The 22,559-nt window shown below is 45.1% G+C and overlaps 1 protein-coding gene across 1 annotated transcript in view; it reads left to right on the top strand.

The window, feature by feature from the left end:
• The first annotated feature begins 740 nt into the window (after positions 1–740).
• The window catches only part of LOC109885057 (constitutive coactivator of PPAR-gamma-like protein 2), a 55,646-nt gene continuing 33,827 nt past the window's right edge, over positions 741–22,559 (top strand). The window contains 4 exon segments of the mRNA XM_031793368.1: positions 741–2,221; positions 17,508–17,754; positions 19,907–19,989; positions 20,883–21,011. Coding sequence (XP_031649228.1) covers positions 1,724–2,221; positions 17,508–17,754; positions 19,907–19,989; positions 20,883–21,011 — 957 coding nt within the window. The 5' untranslated portion in view covers positions 741–1,723.

Genomic DNA, 22,559 nt, shown 5'->3' with positions numbered 1-22,559 from the left:
AGGGATATGGAGGGGTTGATCTGAAACACAGAAAGTCTATTTTCCTCATGTTCAAATACAAACATAAATGGTGTACCTGCTGGCCCAAATGCCCCCACAGGAGGGCGATATATATACACTACATGCACTGATCTTAGTTTGGTTACATTACACTGATCTTAGCTTGGTTACTTGTTACATACTTGTTACATTAGTCTCTCACCTAGTGTTTACATGCAATGCAATGTATACTTTACTTGATCTAATATAAATATTAAACATTGTCTGTTTGATTAATCTATAGTCCATTCTAGCAGGGGGGCAAAGTCTGCAAGAAGAATGTGCATGACAATCATCGATTTAGTAGTTAACTTGTGTTGCTGATCATAATTTAACATTTAGTCCAAAAGGCTCCTCTGGTTTTGGTTAGTGCAATCCTGTATCTTTGGGACGGGACGACCCTAAACGTAACCTTAACCCATACATTTAACCTCAATTTAACCATAAATCCCTTTCCTAACCATAACCATTTTACATTTCAACTTCAATATGGTAGATATGGTAGGGACGTTCCAAGGATCCCCAGTAGCAAGGACCCTCCGACGTTTCAGGCCAAGGCAGAGGGCGTCACGTGTATTCTTGGTAGTTAGAGTCTTTTCACCCTAGCATTCCAGGGACCTTTAGAGAAAAATGCGAGCTTTTGTAACTACATTTCCCTACAGCTCCCTCGGCGTCATCTCCGCTCACCGCCTTCCCTCCCACTTTTGTTGGTCCGTGAGGAAGTCGCAAGATGGCTGACATCGCTTGAAAGTATGTCTCCTTCCTCAACATGAAGTCGTGAGTGTGGAAGAACGCGAGGGAGGCACCATCGGCCGTTTGTTTTTAATTAACTTTTTAATTATTTTTTTAATTTCTGCCGTTAATTTCTCCAAACATCCATTTCATTTCGCGTCGTCTCTGTCCCAGAGTTGTCTTTGAGAGTTGACGCGTCAAGTCACGCCGGGGACCCAGCTCGCTACAGCGGTTAACGTTAGCCAGCGAGATAGCTGGTTAGCTAGCTAACTAAATCATATTTGTGATATCCCATCGGCCTGCTAACTAGCTTGTCTCATTAATTTGAAATAGTCTAACTGTTCTAATATCAATATACTGTCAGATTAAGAATTACTCGACCGTCATGTTCGCCAACTAATGCGCAACGTTTCTTCGTGTGAATCAGGATTATAATTTTGGAGTAAATCATACCATTACTATAGTTAGCCACTAGCCATCATCAGTTATCAACATTTCATGTGTTATTACCTAGCTAGCTAGCTGGTTAGAGGGGAAGTTAAACTTTAGCCGGAGAATTACACTAGCTGGCTTTGCTGGCAGTTGACCAAAATACTGCTAGGGATGGACACACAATTGTACTCACACGACCAAATATAGAAGATTGGCTTTGCACACTAACTAGTTAGCTAGCTTTCTTACTTGCTGTTAGGAAGTACACCTCTCGGCCTGGCCAACTAGCGTACTAGGCTAGTTTGCCTTTGCAGGGTTGGTCACTCGTATCAGAGTTGAGGGTGGCAGCAGCTAGGTGCAGCAACAGTCGTTCAGTCAGTCACACAGAGAGATACGTTAGCTAGCTGCCAGGTTCTAGCTAGTTACAGTCTCGACTCTCACATCAGCTATCACCACGGCGTTCCGAACGTACCCGGAGCCCCCCTCCCCTGGCCAGACCCACCGGCTCAACAACACCGGGATGGGTGTGCAGGGCTTCCAGGAGTATCTTGAGAAAAGGTGTCCCGGGGCAGCTGTCCCCGTGGACCTCCTCAAACTAGCCCGTACACCGAGCCGCCAGCCCCCGCACCACCACCCCCATCACCCCGGCCCTATGCCTCCTCCACCTCCGGCCCGGATACTCATCGATGCTGACTCCGGCCTGCAGCGGCTGTACGGCGGCTACCAGACGGACTGGGTGTGCGGCGGGGAGTGGAATGCCATGCTGGGATACCTGTCCGCTCTGTCCCAGGCCTGTCTGTACCAGGGTGGGCTTGAGCTGGTCGTGGTGTTCAACGGGACCCTGGGGAAGGAACGGTGGCCGGAGTGGGCGCGCCGGGCCCAGGGGCAACGCCAGACAGCCCAGCTCATCGTCAATCACGTTGGCAGCAAGGCAACTCCGCCTCCCCGTGCTTGGTTCCTGCCCCCAGCCTGCCTCAGCCACTGTGTCCGCCTCGCCATGTTTCGCTTCAGAGTGCGGGTGAGTAAAGAGCTGCTTCCCCATTCATAGAGGCTATCTACCTTTAACGCCTATTGATGAAGGCCTCTTCTTCCTGGGGGACTTCTGTTAAAAGCCCAAATGCTTGCTCTAGACGTCAATACGCATCACTTACGATACAGTTTTGGAAACGTAAGGAAAGTAAATCAAATCTATTTTTATTGGTCACATACACATTTAGTAGATGTTATTGCAGGTGTAGCGAAATGCTTGTCTTTCTAGCTCCAACAGGGCAGTAATATGTAACAAATCACAAGAATACACACAAACCTCAAAGTAAAATAATGGAATTAAGGAATATATAAATATTAGGTTAAGCATGGACTAAAATGCAATAGAATACAGTATATACAGTGGGGCAAAAAAGTATTTAGTCAGCCACCAATTGTGCAAGTTCTCAAACTTAAAAAGATGAGGCCTGTAATTTTCATCATAATGTGCACTTCAACTATGACAGACAAAATGAGAAGAAAAAAAATCCAGAAAATCACATTGTAGGATTTTTAATTAATTTTTTTGCAGATGATGGTGGAAAATAAGTATTTGGTCAATAACAAAAGTATCTCAATACTTTATTTACCCTTTGTTGGCAATGACAGAGGTCAAACGTCTTCACAAGGTTTTCACACACTGTTGCTGGTATTTTGGACCATTCCTCCATGCAGATCTCCTCTAGAGCAGTGATGTTTTGGGGCTGTTGCTGGGCAACACAGACTTTCAACTCCCTCCAAAGATTTTCAATGGGGTTGAGATCTGGAGACTGGCTAGGCTACTCCAGGACCTTGAAATGCTTCTTACGAAGCCACTCCTTAGTTGCCCGGGCGGTGTGTTTGGGATCATTGTCATGCTGAAAGACCCAGCCAAGTTTCATCTTCAATGCCCTTGCTGATGGTAGGCTTTGTTACTTTGGTCCCAGCTCTCTGCAGGTCATTCACTAGGTCCCCCCGTGTGGTTCTGGGATTTTTGTTCACCGTTCTTGTGATCATTTTGACCCCATGGGGTGAGATCTTGCCGTGGAGCCCCAGATCGAGGGAGATTATCAGTGGTCTTGTATGTCTTCCATTTCCTAATAATTGCTCCCACAGTTGATTTCTTCAAACCAAGCTGCTTACCTATTGCAGATTCAGTCTTCCCAGCCTGGTGCAGGTCTACTATTTTGTTTCTGGTGTCCTTTGACAGCTCTTTGGTCTTGGCCATAGTGGAGTGAGACTGAGGTTGTGGACAGGTGCCTTTTATACTGATAACAAGTTCAAACAGGTGCCATTAATACAGGTAACGAGTGGAGGACAGAGGAGCCCCTTAAAGAAGAAGTTACAGGTCTGTGAGAGCCAGAAATCTTGCTTGTTTGTAGGTGACCAAATACTTATTTTCCACCATAATTTGAAAATAAATTCATTAAAATCCTACAATGTGATTTTCTGGATTTTTTTTCTCATTTTGTCTGTCATAGTTGAAGTGTACCTATGATGAAAATTACAGGCCTCTCATCATTTTAAGTGGGAGAACTTGCACAATTTGTGGCTGACTAAACACTTTTTTGCCCCACTGTACATATGAGATGAGTAAAGCAGTATGTAAACATTATTAAAGTGACTAGTGTTCCATTATTAAAGGGGCCAGTGATTCCAAGTCTATGTATATAGGGCAGCAGATTCTAATGCTTTGTTCACACCGACAGTGTCATTGCATTTTGGTACACCAGAATGACATTTGTTTCCAATGAAATGCTGCGTTTGCTTTGCAGCATTGTGTTGCAGAGGCAGTTGCAGTGCGTTTGGTGTGGTGCGTACTTTGGATGTTCGAACGTATGCGTCAAACTGTATGTGTAGACGGCTTGACAGAAATGGTAGCAGAAGGTGAATGTTGAACTTTTGTTGCAGACACATCCAGATGATGCTGCGTACTCTTTTGCACAATGATGCTGTCGGTGTGTTAGAAGCGTAGGCGCAGGGTTACGTAAGCGGGTGGAAGCTGTCTAGTGATGGCTATTTGACCTGTTGGGACTAGGGGGCAGTGTGTTCATTTTTGGAAAAATAACGTTCCCAAAGTAAACGGGATATTTTGTCAGGACAAGATGCTAGTATATGCATATAATTGACACCTTAGGATAGAAAACACAAGTTTCCAAAACTGTAAAAATATTGTCTGTGAGTACAACAGAACTGATATGGCAGGCGAAAGCCTGAGAAAAATCCAATCCGGAAGTGACTCATCTTTTGAAAGCTCTGCGTTACGATGCGTCCCTATTGAGCAGTGAATGGGCTATCAACCAGATCCCCAAGGTGTCTACAGCATTGTGACGTAGTTTCACGCCTTTATGTTGAAGAATAAGCGTAAGCGGCTACATTGTGTAAGTGGTCACTTGATGGCTCTGAGGGATTCTTGCGTAAAATACAGAGGTATCCATTTTTCCTCTCGCTCCTACTGAAAAACCAATTGTCCCGGTGGAAATATTATCGAATAGATATTTGAAAAACACCTTGAGGATTGATTATAAACAACATTTGCCATGTTTCTGTCAATATTATGGAGCTAATTTGGAATATTTTTCGGCATTGTCGTGACCGCAATTTCTGGTTGATTTCTCAGCCAAACGTGAAGAACAAAAGGAGCTTTTTCACCTACAAAAATATTATTTTTGGAAAAAAGGAACATTTGCTATCTAACTGGGAGTCTCGTGAGTGAAAACATCCGAAGCTCATCAAAGGTAAAAGATTTAATTTGATTGCTTTTCTGATTTTCGTGACCAAGTTACCTGCTGCTAGTTGGACATAATGCTATGCTAGGCTATCGATAAACTTACACAAATGCTTGTCTTGCTTTGGCTGTAAAGCATATTTTGAAAATCTGAGATGACAGGGTGATTTAACAAAAGGCTAAGCTATGTTTTAATATATTTCACTTGTGATTTTCATGAATAGGAATATTTTCTAGTAATATTTATGTCCGTTGATGATAACGATCCCGTTCACGGGATGGGAGTTACAACAACTTAACAGTCTAATTGCCTTGAAATAGAAGCTGTTTTTCAGTCGCTCTGTCCCAGCTTTGATGCACCTGTATTGACCTCGCCTTCTGGATGATAGTGGGGTGAACAGGCAGTGGCTCGGGCGGTGGTTGTCCTTGATCTTTTTGGCCTTCCTGTGACATTCCTGTGACATTGGGTGGTGTAGGTGTCCTTGAGGGCAGGTAGTTTGACCATGGTGATGTGTTGGGCAGACCACACCACCTTCTGGAGAGCCCTGCGGTTGAGGGCGGTGTAGTTGCAGTACTGGGTGTTGATATCGTCTGACAGGATGCTCTCGATTGGTCATCTGTAAAGGTTTGTGAGGGTTTTAGGTAGGGATGCACAATATATCAGTAAGCATATGGGAATCGGCCGTCGTTAGCTAAAAATGCCAACGTCGGCATCAGCCTGATGTCTATTTTAACACCCATGTCAAAGCTGACATGCATACCTATATAACGTAGGTAGATGACGTAATGACGCCGAACAAAATCAGAATAATACAAAGTGCACACTTCCAACAATTAACCAAGTTCAAGTTGAGCAGTCATTTCAAAGGGTAAGAAAATTTCAGCAAGACAACTCAATGGCAACATCCATTAACGCCAAGATAATGTAATTCATTGCACTTGACAATCAACCGTTCTCTGTCGTGGATGATGTTGGCTTTTGCCGACTGGTCGAGCACCTCGAGCCCCGGTACACACTACCAAGTAGGTGCTATTTTTCAGATTTTGCCCTACCGGAGTTACACAGTATTGTTGAAACTGACTGGAGAAAGAAGCTCAACTGTGTCGGCAGCAGACGTGATACCCCTCTGTCATGGCATTGAAACGCCTGCTCAACAAAACTGACGACACAGACCGTGGGGTTAAAATTGCAAAAGTACTCAAGGCTGTGAACAAGCGGTGGCAATCTATGAGCCTCTACTGTGTCGTCACCATGCTCAATGCCAGGTACAAGGACCTCTACTGTGTCACCACCATGCGCAATGCCAGGTACAAGGACCTCTACTGTGTCGCCACCATGCTCAATGCCAGGTACAAGGACCTCTACTGTGTCACCACCATGCTCAATGCCAGGTACAAGGACCGCTACTGTGTCGCCAACATGCTAGGTACAAGGACCGCTACTGTGTCGCCACCATGCTCGATGCCAGGTACAAGGACCTCTACTGTGTCACCACCATGCTCAATGCCAGGTACAAGGACCGCTACTGTGTCACCACCATGCTCAATGCCAGGTACAAGGACCGCTACTGTGTCGCCAACATGCTAGATGCTAGGTACAAGGACCTCTACTGTGTCGCCACCATGCTCGATGCCAGGTACAAGGACCTCTACTGTGTCACCACCATGCTCGATGCCAGGTACAAGGACCTCTACTGTGTCGCCACCATGCTCAATGCCAGGTACAAGGACCTCTACTGTGTCACCACCATGCTCAATGCCAGGTACAAGGACCGCTACTGTGTCGCCAACATGCCAGGTACAAGGACCTCGGTGTCGCCACCATGCTCGATGCTAGGTAAAAGGACCGCTACTGTGTCGCCACCATGCTCGATGCTAGGTACAAGGACCTCTATTGTGTCGCCACCATGCTCGATGCTAGGTACAAGGACCTCTACTGTGTCGCCACCATGCTCGATGCCAGGTACAAGGACCTCTACTGTGTCGCCACCATGCTCGATGCCAGGTACAAGGACCTCTACTGTGTCGCCACCATGCTCGATGCCAGGTACAAGGACCGCTACTTCGATGCAGACAAGAAACAGGGTTTACGTGACGTTAAACACAGCTGGACAAGATGGAAGCGGACACAGTGACAGTGCAGAGGATGAGAGACCACGGATAGACAGCTGAAACTTCACTGCTTGACATTTATGAGACTGAACAAATAAACAAACAACGAAACAGCACAGCAAGTATGTGAAAGAAATAGGTTTTGATGTTTTATTGGTAATGGGGACCTACGTAAATGCCAACAAAATGACATTTTTGTCAGTGTGTAAAAACTATTTAACTGTACTAGAATGCTTAAAAAGCTGCAAAATATGTAAATCGGTATCAGGTTTTTGGCAAGGAAAGTATCATATCGGTATCGTGCAAAAATTCCATATCGGTGCATCCCTAGTTTTAGGTGCATGAGGGTTTTAGGTGCCAAGCCAAATGTCTCCAGCCTCCTGAGGTTGAAGAGGTGCTGTTGCGCCGCCTTCACCACACTGTCTGTGTGCATGGACCATTTCAGATCGTCGGTGATGTGTACGCTGAGGAACTTGAAGCTTTCCACCTGCTCCACTGCGGTCCCGTCGATGTGGATAGGGGGGTGCTCCTTTGTTTTGTCGACATTGAATGAGAGGTTATTTTCCTGGCACCACACTCCCAGAGCCCTCACCTACTCCCTGTAGGCTGTCTCATCATTGTGGGTAGTCAGGCCTACTACTGTTGTTGTCTGCAAAGTTGAGTTGGAGGCGTGTGTCCATGCAGTCATGGGTGTACAGGACGGGGCTGAGCACGCACCTTTGTGGGGGCCCCTGTGTTGAGGATCAGCAAAGTGGTGTTTCCTACCTTCACCACCTGGGGGTGGCCCATCAAAGTCTTGGACCCAGTTGCACAAGGCGGGGTTCAGACCCAGGGCCCCAAGCTTAATGATGAGCTTGGAGCATACTATGGTGTTGAAGGCTGAGCTGTAGTCAATGAACAGCATTCTTACACAGGTATTCCTCTTGTCCAGATGGGATAGGGCAGTGTGCAATAGCGTTGTGTGGATCTATTGGGGCGGTAAGCAAATTGAAGTGGGTCTAGGGTGTCAGGTAAGGTAGATGTGAAATTATCCTTGATTAGCCTCTCAAAGCACTTCATGATGACAGGAGTGCTACGGGTCGATAGCCATTTAGCTCAGTTACCTTTCCTTTCTTGAGTACAGGAAAAATGGTGGACATCTTGAAGCATGTGGAGACAGCAGACTGGGACAGGGAGAGATTGAGTATGTCCTTAAACACTCCAGCCAGCTGTTCTGCGCAAGCTCTGACGACGCGGAAAGGGATGCCGCCTGGGCCGGGAGCCTTGCGAGGGTTAACAAGCTTAACCTCTGAACCACCCATCCCAGATCCAGTATAATTGTCATCAGCAACGCTGAATAGCATAGCGCCACAGTCATATAATATTACTAGAAAATATTCATATTCATGAAATCACAAGTGAAATATAGCGAAACCCAGCTTAGCCTTTTGTTAATCACCCTGTCGTCTCAGATTAAAAAATTATGCTTTACAACGAAAGCAATACAAGCGTTTGTGTAAATTTATCGATCGCTCGACAAAACAATAAGTACACTTGGCATCAGGTAACTTGGTCACGAAAATCAGAAAAGCAATCAAATTAATCGTTTACCTTTGATCTTCGGATGTTTTCACTCACGAGACTCCCAGTTAGACAGCAAATGTTCCTTTTGTTCCATAAAGATATTTTTTATATCCAAATACCTCCGTTAGTTTGATGCGTTATGCCCAGGAATCCACCGGAAATAGCGGTCACGACAACACAGACCAAAAAAATCCAAATTATATCCATAATGTCCACAGAAACATGTCGGACGTTTTTTTATAATCAATCCTCAGGGTGTTTTTCAAATATCTATTTAATAATATATCAACCGGGACAGTTGGCTTTTCACTAGGACCAGGAGTAACAATGGCCGCCTTTCTCTTTTGCGCACAACTCACTCTGAGAGCCCCCACCTATCCACTAACGCAATGTGGTCGTTCACGCTCATTCTTCAAAATAAAAGCCTGAAACTATGTCTGAAGACTGTTGACACCTTGAGGAAGCCATAGGAAAAAGAATCTGGTTGATATCCCTTTAAATGGAGCAATGGGAGGCTATGGAACATGGACTTTTAAAAATAGAAGCCACTTCCTGGTTTGATTTTTCTCAGGGTTTCACCTGTAATATCAATTCTGTTATACTCACATCACTGTCGTCGGCCACGGAGAAGGAGAGCCCACAGTCCTTGGTAGCGGGTCACTTCGGTGGCAGTGTGCTATCCTCAAAGCAGGCGAAGGTGTTTCAATTGTCCAGGTGGCCGCAATGTAGCTGGTTCTCCCTTTGTAATCTGTGATTGTCTGTAGACCCTGCCACATAGGTCTCGTGTCTGAGCTGTTGAATTGCTACTCCACATTCTCTACACTGAGGTTTTGCCTGTTTGATTGCCTTATGGAGGGAATAACTACACTGTTTGTATTCTGCCATGTTCCCATGGTTCAATGTAGTGGTTCGCGCTTTCAGTTTTGCGTGAATGCTGCCATCTATCCAACATCTCCTATACACTTCCTGATAAACTCAGTATGGACCTGGAGGTTTCATTGTTTCCCAACTTCCATCAACACGTCTCCTTCGTCACTCGGGGCAATGAAGTCCTAGACCACTGTTGCTCTACCCACAAGTATACAGTAGCAAGAACAAGTATGTGAACCCTTTGGAAATACCTGGATTTCTGCATAAATTGGTCATAAAATTTGATCTGATCTTCATCTAAGTCACAACAATAAACAGTGTGCTTAAACTAATAACACACAGATTATTTTCTTTGTCTTGTCTATATTGAATACATCATTTAAACATTCATAGTGCAGTGTGGAAGAAATATATGAACCCTTGGATTCAATAACTGGTTGACCCTTTTTTTGGCAGCAATAACCAAACGTTTTCTGTAGTTGCGGATCAAACCTGTACAACGGTCAGGAGGAATTTTGGACCATTCCTCTTTACAAAACTGTTTCAGTTCAGAATTTTTTTGGGGGAAGTCTGCTGTGAACTGCTCTCTTGAGGTCATCCCACAGTATCTCAATCGGGTTGAGGTCAGGACTGACTGGGCCACTCCAGAAGGCGTATTTTCTTCTGTTGAAGCCATTCTGTTGTTGATTTACTTCTGTGTTTTGGGTCGTTGTCCTGTTGCATCACCCAACTTCTGTTGAGCTTCAATTTGCGTACAGATAGCCTTACATTCTCCTGCAAAATGTCTTGATAATCTTAGGAATTCATTTTTCTGTCGATGATAGCAAGCTGTCCTGGCCCTGAGGGTAGCAAAGCAGCCCAAAACCATGATGCTCCCTCCACCATACTTTACAGCTGGGATGAGGTTTTGATGTTGCTCTGCTGTGCCATTTTTTTCTCCACACATATTGTTGTGTGTTCCTTCCAAACAACTAAACTATAGTTTCATCTGTCCACAGAATATTTTGCCATTAGCGATGTGGAACATCCAGGTGCTCTTTTGCAAACTTCAGACATGCAGCAATGTTTTTTTGGACAGCAGTGGCTTGGTGTCATCCCAATATCGAAGTCAAATTAAATGTTTTTGGTCGCATACACATATCTAGCAGATTTGTATTAATTATGGATCCCCATTAGTTCCTGCCAAGGCAGCAGCTACTCTTCCTGGGGTTTATTATGGATCCCCATTAGTTCCTGCCAAGGCAGCAGCTACTCCTCCTGGTGTTTATTATGGATCCCCATTAGTTCCTGCCAAGGCAGCAGCTACTCTTCCTGGGGGTTTATTATGGATCCCCATTAGTTCCTGCCAAGGCAGCAGCTACTCTTCCTGGGGTTTATTATGGATCCCCATTAGTTCCTGCCAAGGCAGCAGCTACTCTTCCTGGGGTTTATTATGGATCCCCATTAGTTCCTGCCAAAGCAGCAGCTACTCTTCCTTGGGTTTATTATGGATCCCCATTAGTTCCTGCCAAGGCAGCAGCTACTCTTCCTGGTGTTTATTATGGATCCCCATTAGTTCCTGCCAAGGCAGCAGCTACTCTTCCTGGGGTTTATTATGGATCCCCATTAGTTCCTGTCAAGGCAGCAGCTACTCTTCCTGGGGTTTATTATGGATCCCCATTAGTTCCTGTCAAGGCAGCAGCTACTCTTCCTGGTGTTTATTATGGATCCCCATTAGTTCCTGCCAAAGCAGCAGCTACTCTTCCTTGGGTTTATTATGGATCCCCATTAGTTCCTGCCAAGGCAGCAGCTACTCTTCCTGGGGTTTATTATGGATCCCCATTAGTTCCTGCCAAGGCAGCAGCTACTCTTCCTGGGGTTTATTATGGATCCCCATTAGTTCCTGCCAAGGCAGCAGCTACTCTTCCTTGGGTTTATTATGGATCCCCATTAGTTCCTGCCAAGGCAGCAGCTACTCTTCCTGGGGTTTATTATGGATCCCCATTAGTTCCTGCCAAGGCAGCAGCTACTCTTCCTGGGGTTTATTATGGATCCCCATTAGTTCCTGCCAAGGCAGCAGCTACTCTTCCTTGGGTTTATTATGGATCCCCATTAGTTCCTGCCAAGGCAGCAGCTACTCTTCCTGGGGTTTATTATGGATCCCCATTAGTTCCTGCCAAGGCAGCAGCTACTCTTCCTGGGGTTTATTATGGATCCCCATTAGTTCCTGCCAAGGCAGCAGCTACTCTTCCTGGGGTTTATTATGGATCCCCATTAGTTCCTGCCAAGGCAGCAGCTACTCTTCCTGGGGTTTATTATGGATCCCCATTAGTTCCTGTCAAGGCAGCAGCTACTCTTCCTGGTGTTTATTATGGATCCCTATTAGTTCCTGCCAAGGCAGCAGCTACTCTTCCTGGGGTTTATTATGGATCCCCATTAGTTCCTGCCAAGGCAGCAGCTACTCTTCCTGGGGTTTATTATGGATCCCCATTAGTTCCTGCCAAGTCAGCAGCTACTCTTCCTGGGGTTTATTATGGATCCCCATTAGTTCCTGCCAAGGCAGCAGCCACTCTTCCTGGGGTTTATTATGGATCCCCATTAGTTCCTGCCAAGGCAGCAGCTACTCTTCCTGGTGTTTATTATGGATCCCCATTAGTTCCTGTCAAGGCAGCAGATACTCTTCCTGGGGTTTATTATGGATCCCCATTAGTTCCTGCCAAGGCAGCAACTACTCTTCCTGGGGTTTATTATGGATCCCCATTAGTTCCTGCCAAGGCAGCAGCTACTCTTCCTGGGGTCCAGCAAAATTAAGGAAGTTTATACAATTTTAAAAACATTACAATACATTGACAACACACTGTGTGCCCTCAGACCCTACTCCACTACTACCACATATCTACAACACACTGTGTGCCCTCAGACCCTACTCCACTACTACCACATATCTACAACACACTGTGTGCCCTCAGACCCTACTCCACTACTACCACATATCTACAACACACTGTGTGCCCTCAGACCCTACTCCACTACTACCACATATCTACAACACACTGTGTGCCCTCAGACCCTACTCCACTACTACCACATATCTACAACACTGTGTGCCCTCAGACCCTACTCCACTACTACCACATATCTACAACACACTGTGTGCCCTCAGACCCTACTCCACTACTACCACATATCTACAACACACTGTGTGCCCTCAGACCCTACTCCACTACTACCACATATCTACAACACACTGTGTGCCCTCAGACCCTACTCCACTACTACCACATATCTACAACACACTGTGTGCCCTCAGACCCTACTCCACTACTACCACATACAGTACAAAATCCATGTGTGTGTGTGTGTGTGTGTGTAGTGCGTATGTTATCGTGTGTGTATGCATGTGTCTGTGTGTGTGTGTGTGTGTGTAGTGCGTATGTTATCGTGTGTGTATGCATGTGTCTGTGCCTGTGTGTGTGTGTGTCTTCACAGTCCCCGCTGTTCCATAAGGTGTATTTTTACCTGCTTTTTAAATCTGATTCTACTGCTGCATCAGTTACCTGATGTGAAATAGAGTTCCATGTAGTCTTGGCTATGTAGTACCATAGTCTGTTCTGGACTTGGGGACTGTGAAGAGACCTCTTGTGGCATGTCTTGTGGGGTATGCATGGGTGTCAGAGCTGTGTGCTAGTAGTTTAGACAGACAGCTCGGTGCATTCATCATGTCAATACCTCTCATAAATACAAGTAGGGATGAAGTCAATTTCCCATCTACTTTGAGCCAGATTGACATGCATATTATTAATATTAGCTCTGTGTTCATCCAAGGGCCAGCCGTGCTGCCCTGTTCTGAGCCAATTTCAATTTTCTTAAGTCCCTCTTTGTGGCACCTGACCACACGACTGAACAGTAGACTTCTCCACATCTTAGCTACTGTTGTATCAATATGTTTTGACCATGACCGTTGTGACGGCCCTGAATTATTCTGAACCGTCTCAGTGCAGCTCCTTCCAATAGGGCGCTTTCCATCCTGACTTTTACATAAGTCCTTTGTATTGGTGTAGACTTGACGGACCAGATGGGACTCATTCCCACCCAAACCAAAAGGAGAAACCATGTTTTCTCTGGTAGGCACAACCTACCTGGCACCCCTATAAATAATAACCTCAAGTCAAAACCGTTACATAAAAAATGGCACCCCAGATGGGACAGCTCAACATTGAGAACTAACCAAAGCAAATCTTTTGTGTGGAATTAAAACAATGGATTCACCCCAAGATAATGTGCTCATCCATGTCATACCTGTCAATGGGAATACACAGGGCCATTCTGACCATCAAGCTGACAATACAAATCATAATGTGAATGGAGATAATGGAGTTGATTTGGGCCAGAGCCCTAGGAATCTGAATGCTCGGTCTGGACCACAGGCCATAGGAGGTCTAACCAGTTACTTATTGACATGGATCTGTGTGGAGGTACTGAGCTAGCCCTCCCTCTGACACCCAACCTTCCTCCATTGTCTGGTTTATCTCCAGAGGTTGTAGTCTTATAACTTCAAGGTGACATCCTTGATATTCGTCGGACTCAACAACATCTCCAAACTCTTATCCACCATAATTTCAAATGTCTGAGGGAAGAGCAACAACAGAGTGCCATGGAATTCAGAAACTCACTGAGCACTCTAACCCACACGCTGACAGAGCTCAGTGAGAGTGGGAGACGGGAAATTACTGGTGTCATGGACAGGCAGTTTGACTACCAACGAAACCAACTCACTGCCACTCTCCAATGGCGCCTGCAACATCACCACACGGAGGTCCTCAAGGACGTTAATTCTGTTTTTTCTCCCATGGTTAACACTGTAGACCACTTGCAGACAGAACTCTCTAATTGTGTTAAAATGTTGGATGACGTGTCTGTGGACATGGCCTCCATTAGGCACAACTCCTTACAGAGTTTCTCTGGTGTCCACTTCTGTTCAGACCACTGAGGGCCAAGCTGGCACCTCGGAACAGCCAAGACCAGGCCATGCTGCAGCCACCCCTTGCAGGATGCAATCCACCATGCATCCTGGTGTTCATTTTCATGGTCCGATAACTCCCTCCCCCTCTACTTCCTCAATCCCTCCTAGCTCGTTTGTTCATGGTGATTTGAGTAGACGTCATGTGGGGGCGATGCCCATTAAATTGAAATTTCACACCTTTGGGGAAAAAAGATGACAGTCCTGATCCGCTAATGTATCTAGAAAGATGTCGTGACTTTCTTGCCCTCAATCCCCTGGCTGACGAAGAACTCACATTGAGGAATGTGTTGCATGGGACAGCTCGAGACTGGTGGGATGTGGCACGTCTCACCACTACCTCCTGGGCTGACTTTGAGGCCAAGTTTTCCTCTGCATTTCTGTCTGAGGACTACACAGATGAATTGGCAGACAGAGTCAGAAATCGAGTACAAAGAGAGAAAGAGAGTATCCGTGACTTTGCATACGGTTACCACTCCCTGTGCAGAAGGTGGAAACCTGGCATTGAGGAGGAAGAGGTCATTAAATTGATCTTGAAGAACATCAACCCACTACTAGCCAGTCAACTCCGAGAACGAGTCACCACTGTCGATGGACTGGTTCGCTTGGGACAGCAGTTTGAGAAGGACAGAGAATGCCAACAGCAATATGACCAGAGAAAGAAACAGACACCCAAACAGTTACCCAAGACAGACCATCAACAACAGCCAGAGTCTCCAGTCAAGACCCCTCTCATGTTCTGTTGGAGATGTAGCCAAAAGGGACATTCTTCAGCTACATGTCCAAGACCGTATCAAGTAAACCCTTCCAGAAACCACAAATCACAACAGGCCAACACACCTAACTCTCTTCGCAGGAATGACCATCCTACTCTGGGTGCTTTAACCAGAGCTGAAACTCCAAGAGTCACTGCCTACGCCCCCCCATCCACATCCCCTTCCTTTCAGTTAATACCGCACCAATCAGAAGCTACAAAGTTACATTTTTTATGTAACGGTTTTTACTTGAGGTTATTATTTATAGGGGTGCCAGGTAGGTTGTGCCTACCAGAGAAAACATGGTTTCTCCTTTTGGTTTGGGTGGGAATGAGTCCCATCTGGTCCGTCAAGTCTACACCAATACAAAGGACTTATGTAAAAGTCAGGATGGAAATAAACTTTTCATAAACCCTTAAAACATTGGAAAGAACTTCAAAAACAACTATATTCTTTTGCGTGGGTTGTATTAGCAACAACAATGATTACACACATATAATAATAACACAATGAGTTCTGGTTCCTCCAGAAATGTCCTGTACCTCGGGCCTAAAAAGAGTCCAGCCCGGTAGAGAAGTTCAGTGAACTCAAGTGACTTTTGTCACGCAATGTTTGTCGGTTCATTCCGTGTAGCGTAAACCCAGTATTAATCATACAATCAATATAACAATTATTTTACCACAGAACTTTAAAGCGTATCAACTCTTACTAAGTCCTCAACTACAACTAACTACATAAATCACAGTATACATCACATCAAAACAAATGAAATACCGTATACAAAAAGGTTGTAGTCAGTCGGTCAGTTAGACAATCCAATCCGCCAATAGATCTCCAGCGGAGAAAGGCCACGAAGAACGGAGAGGTGTAGTCCACGGACGCAAAGAGTGGATCCGATCCTGGGTAAACTCTCTTAGGCTACAAAACACACGTTTAACGGCAACAAAACAAACGGAATAGAGAAGCTTCGGAACTGAGGGTTGAACACATCCTCATTCACGTCTCCATCACAACCCCACTTTTGCGCAGCTGATGCTGGCTATTTAATTGGGAATTAAAGGGAAAGCGCCCTATTGGAAGGAGCTGCACTGAGACTGTTCAGAATAATTCAGGGCCGTCACACCGTTTACAATCCAGGGTTACTCCAAGCAGTTTATTCACCTCAACTTGCTCAATTTCCACATGATTAATTACAAGATTTAGTTTACTTTTAGTTTAAATATTTAGGACTAACTTATTCCTTGCCACCCATTCTGAAACGAACTGCAGCCCTTTAAGTGTTTCAGTGGCTGTGGTAGCTGACATGTTTTGTGTTGAGTCATCTGGATACATGGACACAAACCCTTTACTCAAAGCCAGTGGCATGTCGTTAGTAAAGATCGAAAAAAGTAAGGGGCCTAGACATCTGCCCTGGGGAATTCCTGATTCTACCTGGATTATGTTGGATAGGCTCCATTAAAGAACACCTTCTGTTCTGTTAGACAGGTATCTCCTTATCCAGAATATAGCAGGGGGTGTAAAGCCATAAAAATATACGTTTTTCCAGCAGCAGACTTATCGATAATGTGAAAAGCTGCAAGACAGCCCCCACAATCTTCATATCAATTTCTCTCAGCCAATCAGTAATTTGTGTTAGTGCTGTGCTTGTTGAAGCGCCACTACTCCACTGCATAGGGCTGATGGACAGACAGCAGTCACACACAGCAGGATGTTAAACTAAAGGATAAGCAGTCCATAAACTCACATAATAAGCCAGTAGATCGTAATCATAAGAATACATAAACATTAAGCATTTTCCAATCTGAATGTAAAACTATTACTTCCCATCGCAAAAAACATTTCACATTGAGCATAAAATTCATACAGACATTCATGTAGAATACTGGGCCTGAATGAATTCTATATGTTTTAATTGATTGCGATATAGAATATTGGGCCTAAATGAATTCAATATGTTTTAATTGATTGCGATATAGAATACTGGACCTGAATGAATTCAATATGTTTTAATTGATTGCGATATAGAATATTGGGCCTGAATGAATTCTATATGTTTTAATTGATTGCGATATAGAATATTGGGCCTGAATGAATTCTATATCTCAATCAATTTAAACATGTATACCAGTGTACCTATGAAACCATAATTTATAGCCTCTGATACCGAGAGACTAATGCTAAACTCAGCATGTGATGACTGAAGACTGACTGACCTCCGGATTCACTACTACTGTCAGGGTTAAGGTGTGTAATGTTCTGTTGTATTATCCAGGTTGTCCAGACGTTGGAGGACCACCACCAGGAGGTGCTGTCCCTCTACAGGGACTTTGGTTTCTGTGGCCTGATCGCCCAGGACTCAGAGTTTGCTCTCTGCAACGTGCCCGCCTACTTCTCCTCGCATGCCCTCAAACTGTCCTGGAACGGCAAGAACCTGACCACCCACCAGTACCTGCTCTCTGAAGCAGCCAGACAGCTTGGTCTGAAGACACAACACCTGCCCTGCTTCACTGCACTGCTGGGTAGGTACCTAATTACCCAAAACTTGAAGCCTTGGTAAGTCCATGGTAGAAAAATAGCTAAATAGGTGTGGTAACCTGCTGTAAATCAGTGACTCCTTGCAACATGTCAAACTAATCAAATGCCTTGCTTGGTCAGAACTCCAGAGGGACCAGATTATTATAGTAGATATTGCAGGAGGATAGCTTGGACATCGCAGATTTTAAGCCCCATCAAAATATGCTGATCGATGTATGCTGATTGTGTGTATAGAACACACTGCTGGATAAACACAATGTGGTTTTTCTTCAAGGTTTTACATTTTTCTGCAATGTTACAAATTAGCATACGGAAAAACTCAATGCAAAATGTGTCCGGTCTATAAACAGTGAGGAACATGCAGCACCAACGAGTAGGGCTGTTACGGTGACCATATTACCTCCACACCGGTGGTCACGAGTCATGACTAGTCAAATTCCATATGACCATTTAGTCACTGTAATTAGGCTTCTCTAAGCTCTGATGCTGCTGATGGTCATTTGTAGCCTACCAAACTTGCTAACTGCATGGTACTCAGCACTCTATTGTCCCTCTAATCACTCTGACATCAATGCAAATGTAATTTAAAATCTAATCAAACACTAATCAAAAACATCATGAGAGCCCATGAGCTCATGTAGGGCAATATTTCTATAGGCTATGCTATTGTGTGAGAAAACAGAGTGATGGCCTCTATTAAAAAGAGGAGGATCCCATCAGCTTTCTACAGACTAGACCTACTATATTTATTTCTAAACTTTCCTAATATTAACTTCTTGCGGATCAGTGGGACGCTAGCAAAAACTTCTGGTGAAATTGCAGTGCCAAAATTAAATTCCTATAAATATTAAACATGAAATCACAAATACATCAAAATAAAGCTGAACTAGTTGTTAATCCAGCCGCCGTGTCAAAGGCTTTATGGCGAAAGCAAACCATGCGATTATCTGAGGACAGCGCCCAGCACACACATGCATAACGCGCTTCAGTCAATAATCCACTTGGTTTCCCTAATGCATACAAAATGAATCCCAAACGTTACCACTAAACTTATCCAAACACGTCAATCAACGTTTATAATCAAACCTTAGGTACCCTAATACGCAAATAAACGATACAATTTAAGACCGAATCGTTATTGTCTTTACCGGAGAAAAATACCAAAGAATGCGCTCTCATTCACGCGCTTGGAAACACTACAGCCAAAATGGGAGCCACCCAGAAACATTTCTGGCTCATTTTTCCAAAAACCAGCCTGAAACTCTGAAGACTGACATCTAGTGGAAGCCCTAGGATCTGCAATCGGGCACGATTTCGACAGATTTAGCTGTTTACTGCTTTGGGTTTTTACTTTACCTGCTAAAACAGTATTTCAATGTTTTGTTTTGTTAAATGTGATGCGCAACCCCAACTCTAAAAACGTGCCCGTTTTTATAGTCTACTTGAGTCAACTTTCTCCCTCTCCTCTGCTTCCCACACCAAGCCCTAACCCCATCACAAATAGCAAGTTGAAACCTCTCGCCAGACAGGAAGATGTGATCTTGCAACTGTGTTGTTGTGAGAGTCAGGGGGAGGTGCTTGGCGTGTTAGTCAGGGGGAGGTGCTTGGCGTGTTAGTCAGGGGGAGGTGCTTGGCGTGTTAGTCAGGGGGAGGGGCTTGGCGTGTTAGTCGGGGGGAGGGGCTTGGCGTGAGTCAGGGGGAGGGGCTTGGTGCGAGATGTGGGGGTAGGGGCTTGGCGTGTTAGTCAGGGGTAGGGGCTTGGCACGAGATGCGGGGGGAGGGGCTTGGCGTGGGGGGGGGGGGGGGGGGCTTGGCGTGTGTAAACCATAGAGGAAAAGGCAAAGATAAAATGTGTCCAAGTTAAGGCCAATGGGGTTTATTTTGGACCCCAGCTTGTCGCCTGCCTTCCTGCCTTTGGGATGACTCCTATTGTTATGGTGCATCTTGTCATTATTTACAGATCTCTGGTGTAAATGGGGAAATGCACACAGCACAGAGGAGTGAAGGAGACCAAAAATATAATCACCAGAACAAGCTGACAAACGTTAATTAAACCTTTATTCTTGCCATACAGGCATTTGGAATTTTGCTCAAACACACACAACTGAACTTTCTTTCCCCCCCCCCCCCCCGTAGGGAACCATATTCTACCTGATGAGGACCTGGCTGCCTTCCACTGGAGCCTTTTAGGACCAGAACACCCCCTGGCCTCACTCAAGGTATAACCTCTGACCTTTAACCTTTCCACTGGAGCCTTTTAGGACCAGAACACCCCCTGGGCTCACTCAAGGTATAACCTTTGACCTTTAATCCTGACGATATCTTCTATTTACTTCTAAACCATAACATTAAGCTATACCCCTGCTGTCTGGCCCATCATCTATAACCTCTGAGCCCTGACCATCTCTTCTATTTACTTCTAAACCATAACATTAAGCTATACCCCCTGCTGTCTGGCCCATCATCTATAACCTCTGACCTCTCGGTGCGTGCCCACCAGTTTGGTGGTGCCTCCCTGTGAGGTTGTTAACAAGGCGGTGTCTGACCTCTAACCCTCTAGGTGCGTGCCCACTAGTTGGTGGTTAACAAGGCAGTGTCTGACCTCTAACCCTCTAGGTGCGTGCCCACTAGTTGGTGGTTAACAAGGTGGTGTCTGACCTCTAACCCTCTAGGTGCGTGCCCACTAGTTGGTGGTGCCTCCCTGTGAGGTGGTTAACAAGGCGGTGTCTGACCTCTAACCCCTGACCTCTAACCCTCTAGGTGCGTGACCACCAGTTGGTGCTTCCTCCCTGTGAGGTGGTTAACAAGGCGGTGTCTGACCTCTAACCCCTGACCTCTAACCCTGTAGGTGCGTGCCCACCAGTTGGTGCTGCCTCCCTGTGAGGTGGTTAACAAGGCGGTGTCTGACCTCTAACCCCTGACCTCTAACCCTCTAGGTGCGTGCCCACCAGTTGGTGCTTCCTCCCTGTGAGGTGGTTATCAAGGCGGTGTCAGACCTCTAACCCCTGACCTCTAACCCTCTAGGTGCGTGCCCACCAGTTGGTGCTTCCTCCCTGTGAGGTGGTTATCAAGGCGGTGTCAGACCTCTAACCCCTGACCTCTAACCCTCTAGGTGCGTGCCCACCAGTTGGTGCTGCCTCCCTGTGAGGTGGTTATCAAGGCGGTGTCAGAGTACGTCTCCTCCATTAAAGACCTGGGGAACCTCGACGTTATCGCCAGAGACGTCTTCAAACAGTCACAGGTACACACACACCTAGTTCCCCCCCCCCCCCCCCCCCCTTTAAGTTTGGAGTGACAGTTGTCTTAACCCAATCAATGATTTGAGGTGTCACTGGCTCTGACCCTTCTACCTACGTAAGTAAATATGTGATTTGCCTGTTGCACAATGTTCTGCGCAGGTGTTGGTAACTGCTTCGCCATGTTCAGAGCATGCGGGCACAGGGGGGAAGATTTGGAGCGTAGTGGTGACGTCAGACCGTCGACTTCAGTAGGCAATAGAAGAAAAGCCTGTCTATCATGTTCATTGATTGGGTTAAGGTGAACCGTCAAAACTAGCAGACCAAAGGAGACTCATTGTCTACGCCTCCCCCTAAACCCTTCATGGAAAAATAATGCCAAAACTCGAGATCGAAAAGACTCTGTGAAAGCAAAGATATGAGTAGCGTAACCAAAAGGTAGTCCATGCAGGCAAGAGCGTAGGCTAAATGAATTAAATATGATTGGTTGCTGGGAAAGTTAAACCGAAAATTATTTTTGCATTCGTTTTCAAATATTTGTAAAAATAATTTGTCATAGTTTTGCTCTCACCTTTTGGGGTTTTGCTTTTGTCTTATTTTTATTTACAATTCTATACATTTTGCTTTCAATTGTTTGCTTTATGATTTCAACATCCAATATTTAATCCGTCCTCAAATATGTTTACATTCTGAAATGTATTTCTCATGTTCACTATTTATTTCATTTTTAATTCAATACATATGGCGTGAAATTGACCCCATAGTGCTGCCTTGTTCATTGACCTGTCAAAGGCGTTCGACACTGTTGATCGTTCTGTTCTGATGAAGAAATGATCAAGAGTAATCTGGTCTTTGATCTGGTCTTCATCTAAGTCACAACAATAGACAAACAAGGTCTGCTTAAACTAATAACACACAAACAATTATACGTTTTCATCTCCTTATTGAACACACCGTGTAAACAGTGCAGGGTGGGAAAAGTATGTGAACCCTTGTATTTAATAACTGGTTGACCCTACTATGGCAGCAATAACCTCAACCAAATCTTTTCTGTAGTTGCAGATCAGACCAGCACAACAGTCAGGAGGAATGTTGGACCATTCCTCTTTAAAAAACTCTTTCAGTTCAGACATTTATTGGGAAGTCTGCTGTGAACTGCTCTCTTGAGGTCATCCCACAGTATCTCAATCGGGTTGAGGTCAGGACTGACTGGGCCACTCCAGAAGGCGTATTTTCTTCTGTTGAAGCCATTCTGTTGTTGATTTACTTCTGTGTTTTGGGTCGTTGTCCTGTTGCATCACCCAACTTCTGTTGAGCTTCAATTGGCGGACAGATAGTTACATTCTGCAAAATGTATTGATAAACTTGGAAATACATTTTTCCGTAGATGATAGCAAGCTGTCTAGGCCCTGAGGTAGCAAAGCAGCCCCAAACCATGATGCTCCCTCCACCATACTTTACAGTTGGGATGAGGTTTGATGTTGGTGTGCTGCGCCTTTTTTTCTCCACACATAGTGTTGTGTGTTCCTTCCAAACAACTCAACTATAGTTTC

Source organism: Oncorhynchus kisutch, linkage group LG17 (genome assembly GCF_002021735.2).
Source record: "Oncorhynchus kisutch isolate 150728-3 linkage group LG17, Okis_V2, whole genome shotgun sequence".
In the NCBI taxonomy this organism is placed as follows: domain Eukaryota; kingdom Metazoa; phylum Chordata; class Actinopteri; order Salmoniformes; family Salmonidae; genus Oncorhynchus; species Oncorhynchus kisutch.
The sequence above is the reverse complement of the archived record's forward strand: the minus strand, read 5'-3'. Positions and strand labels throughout refer to the sequence as shown.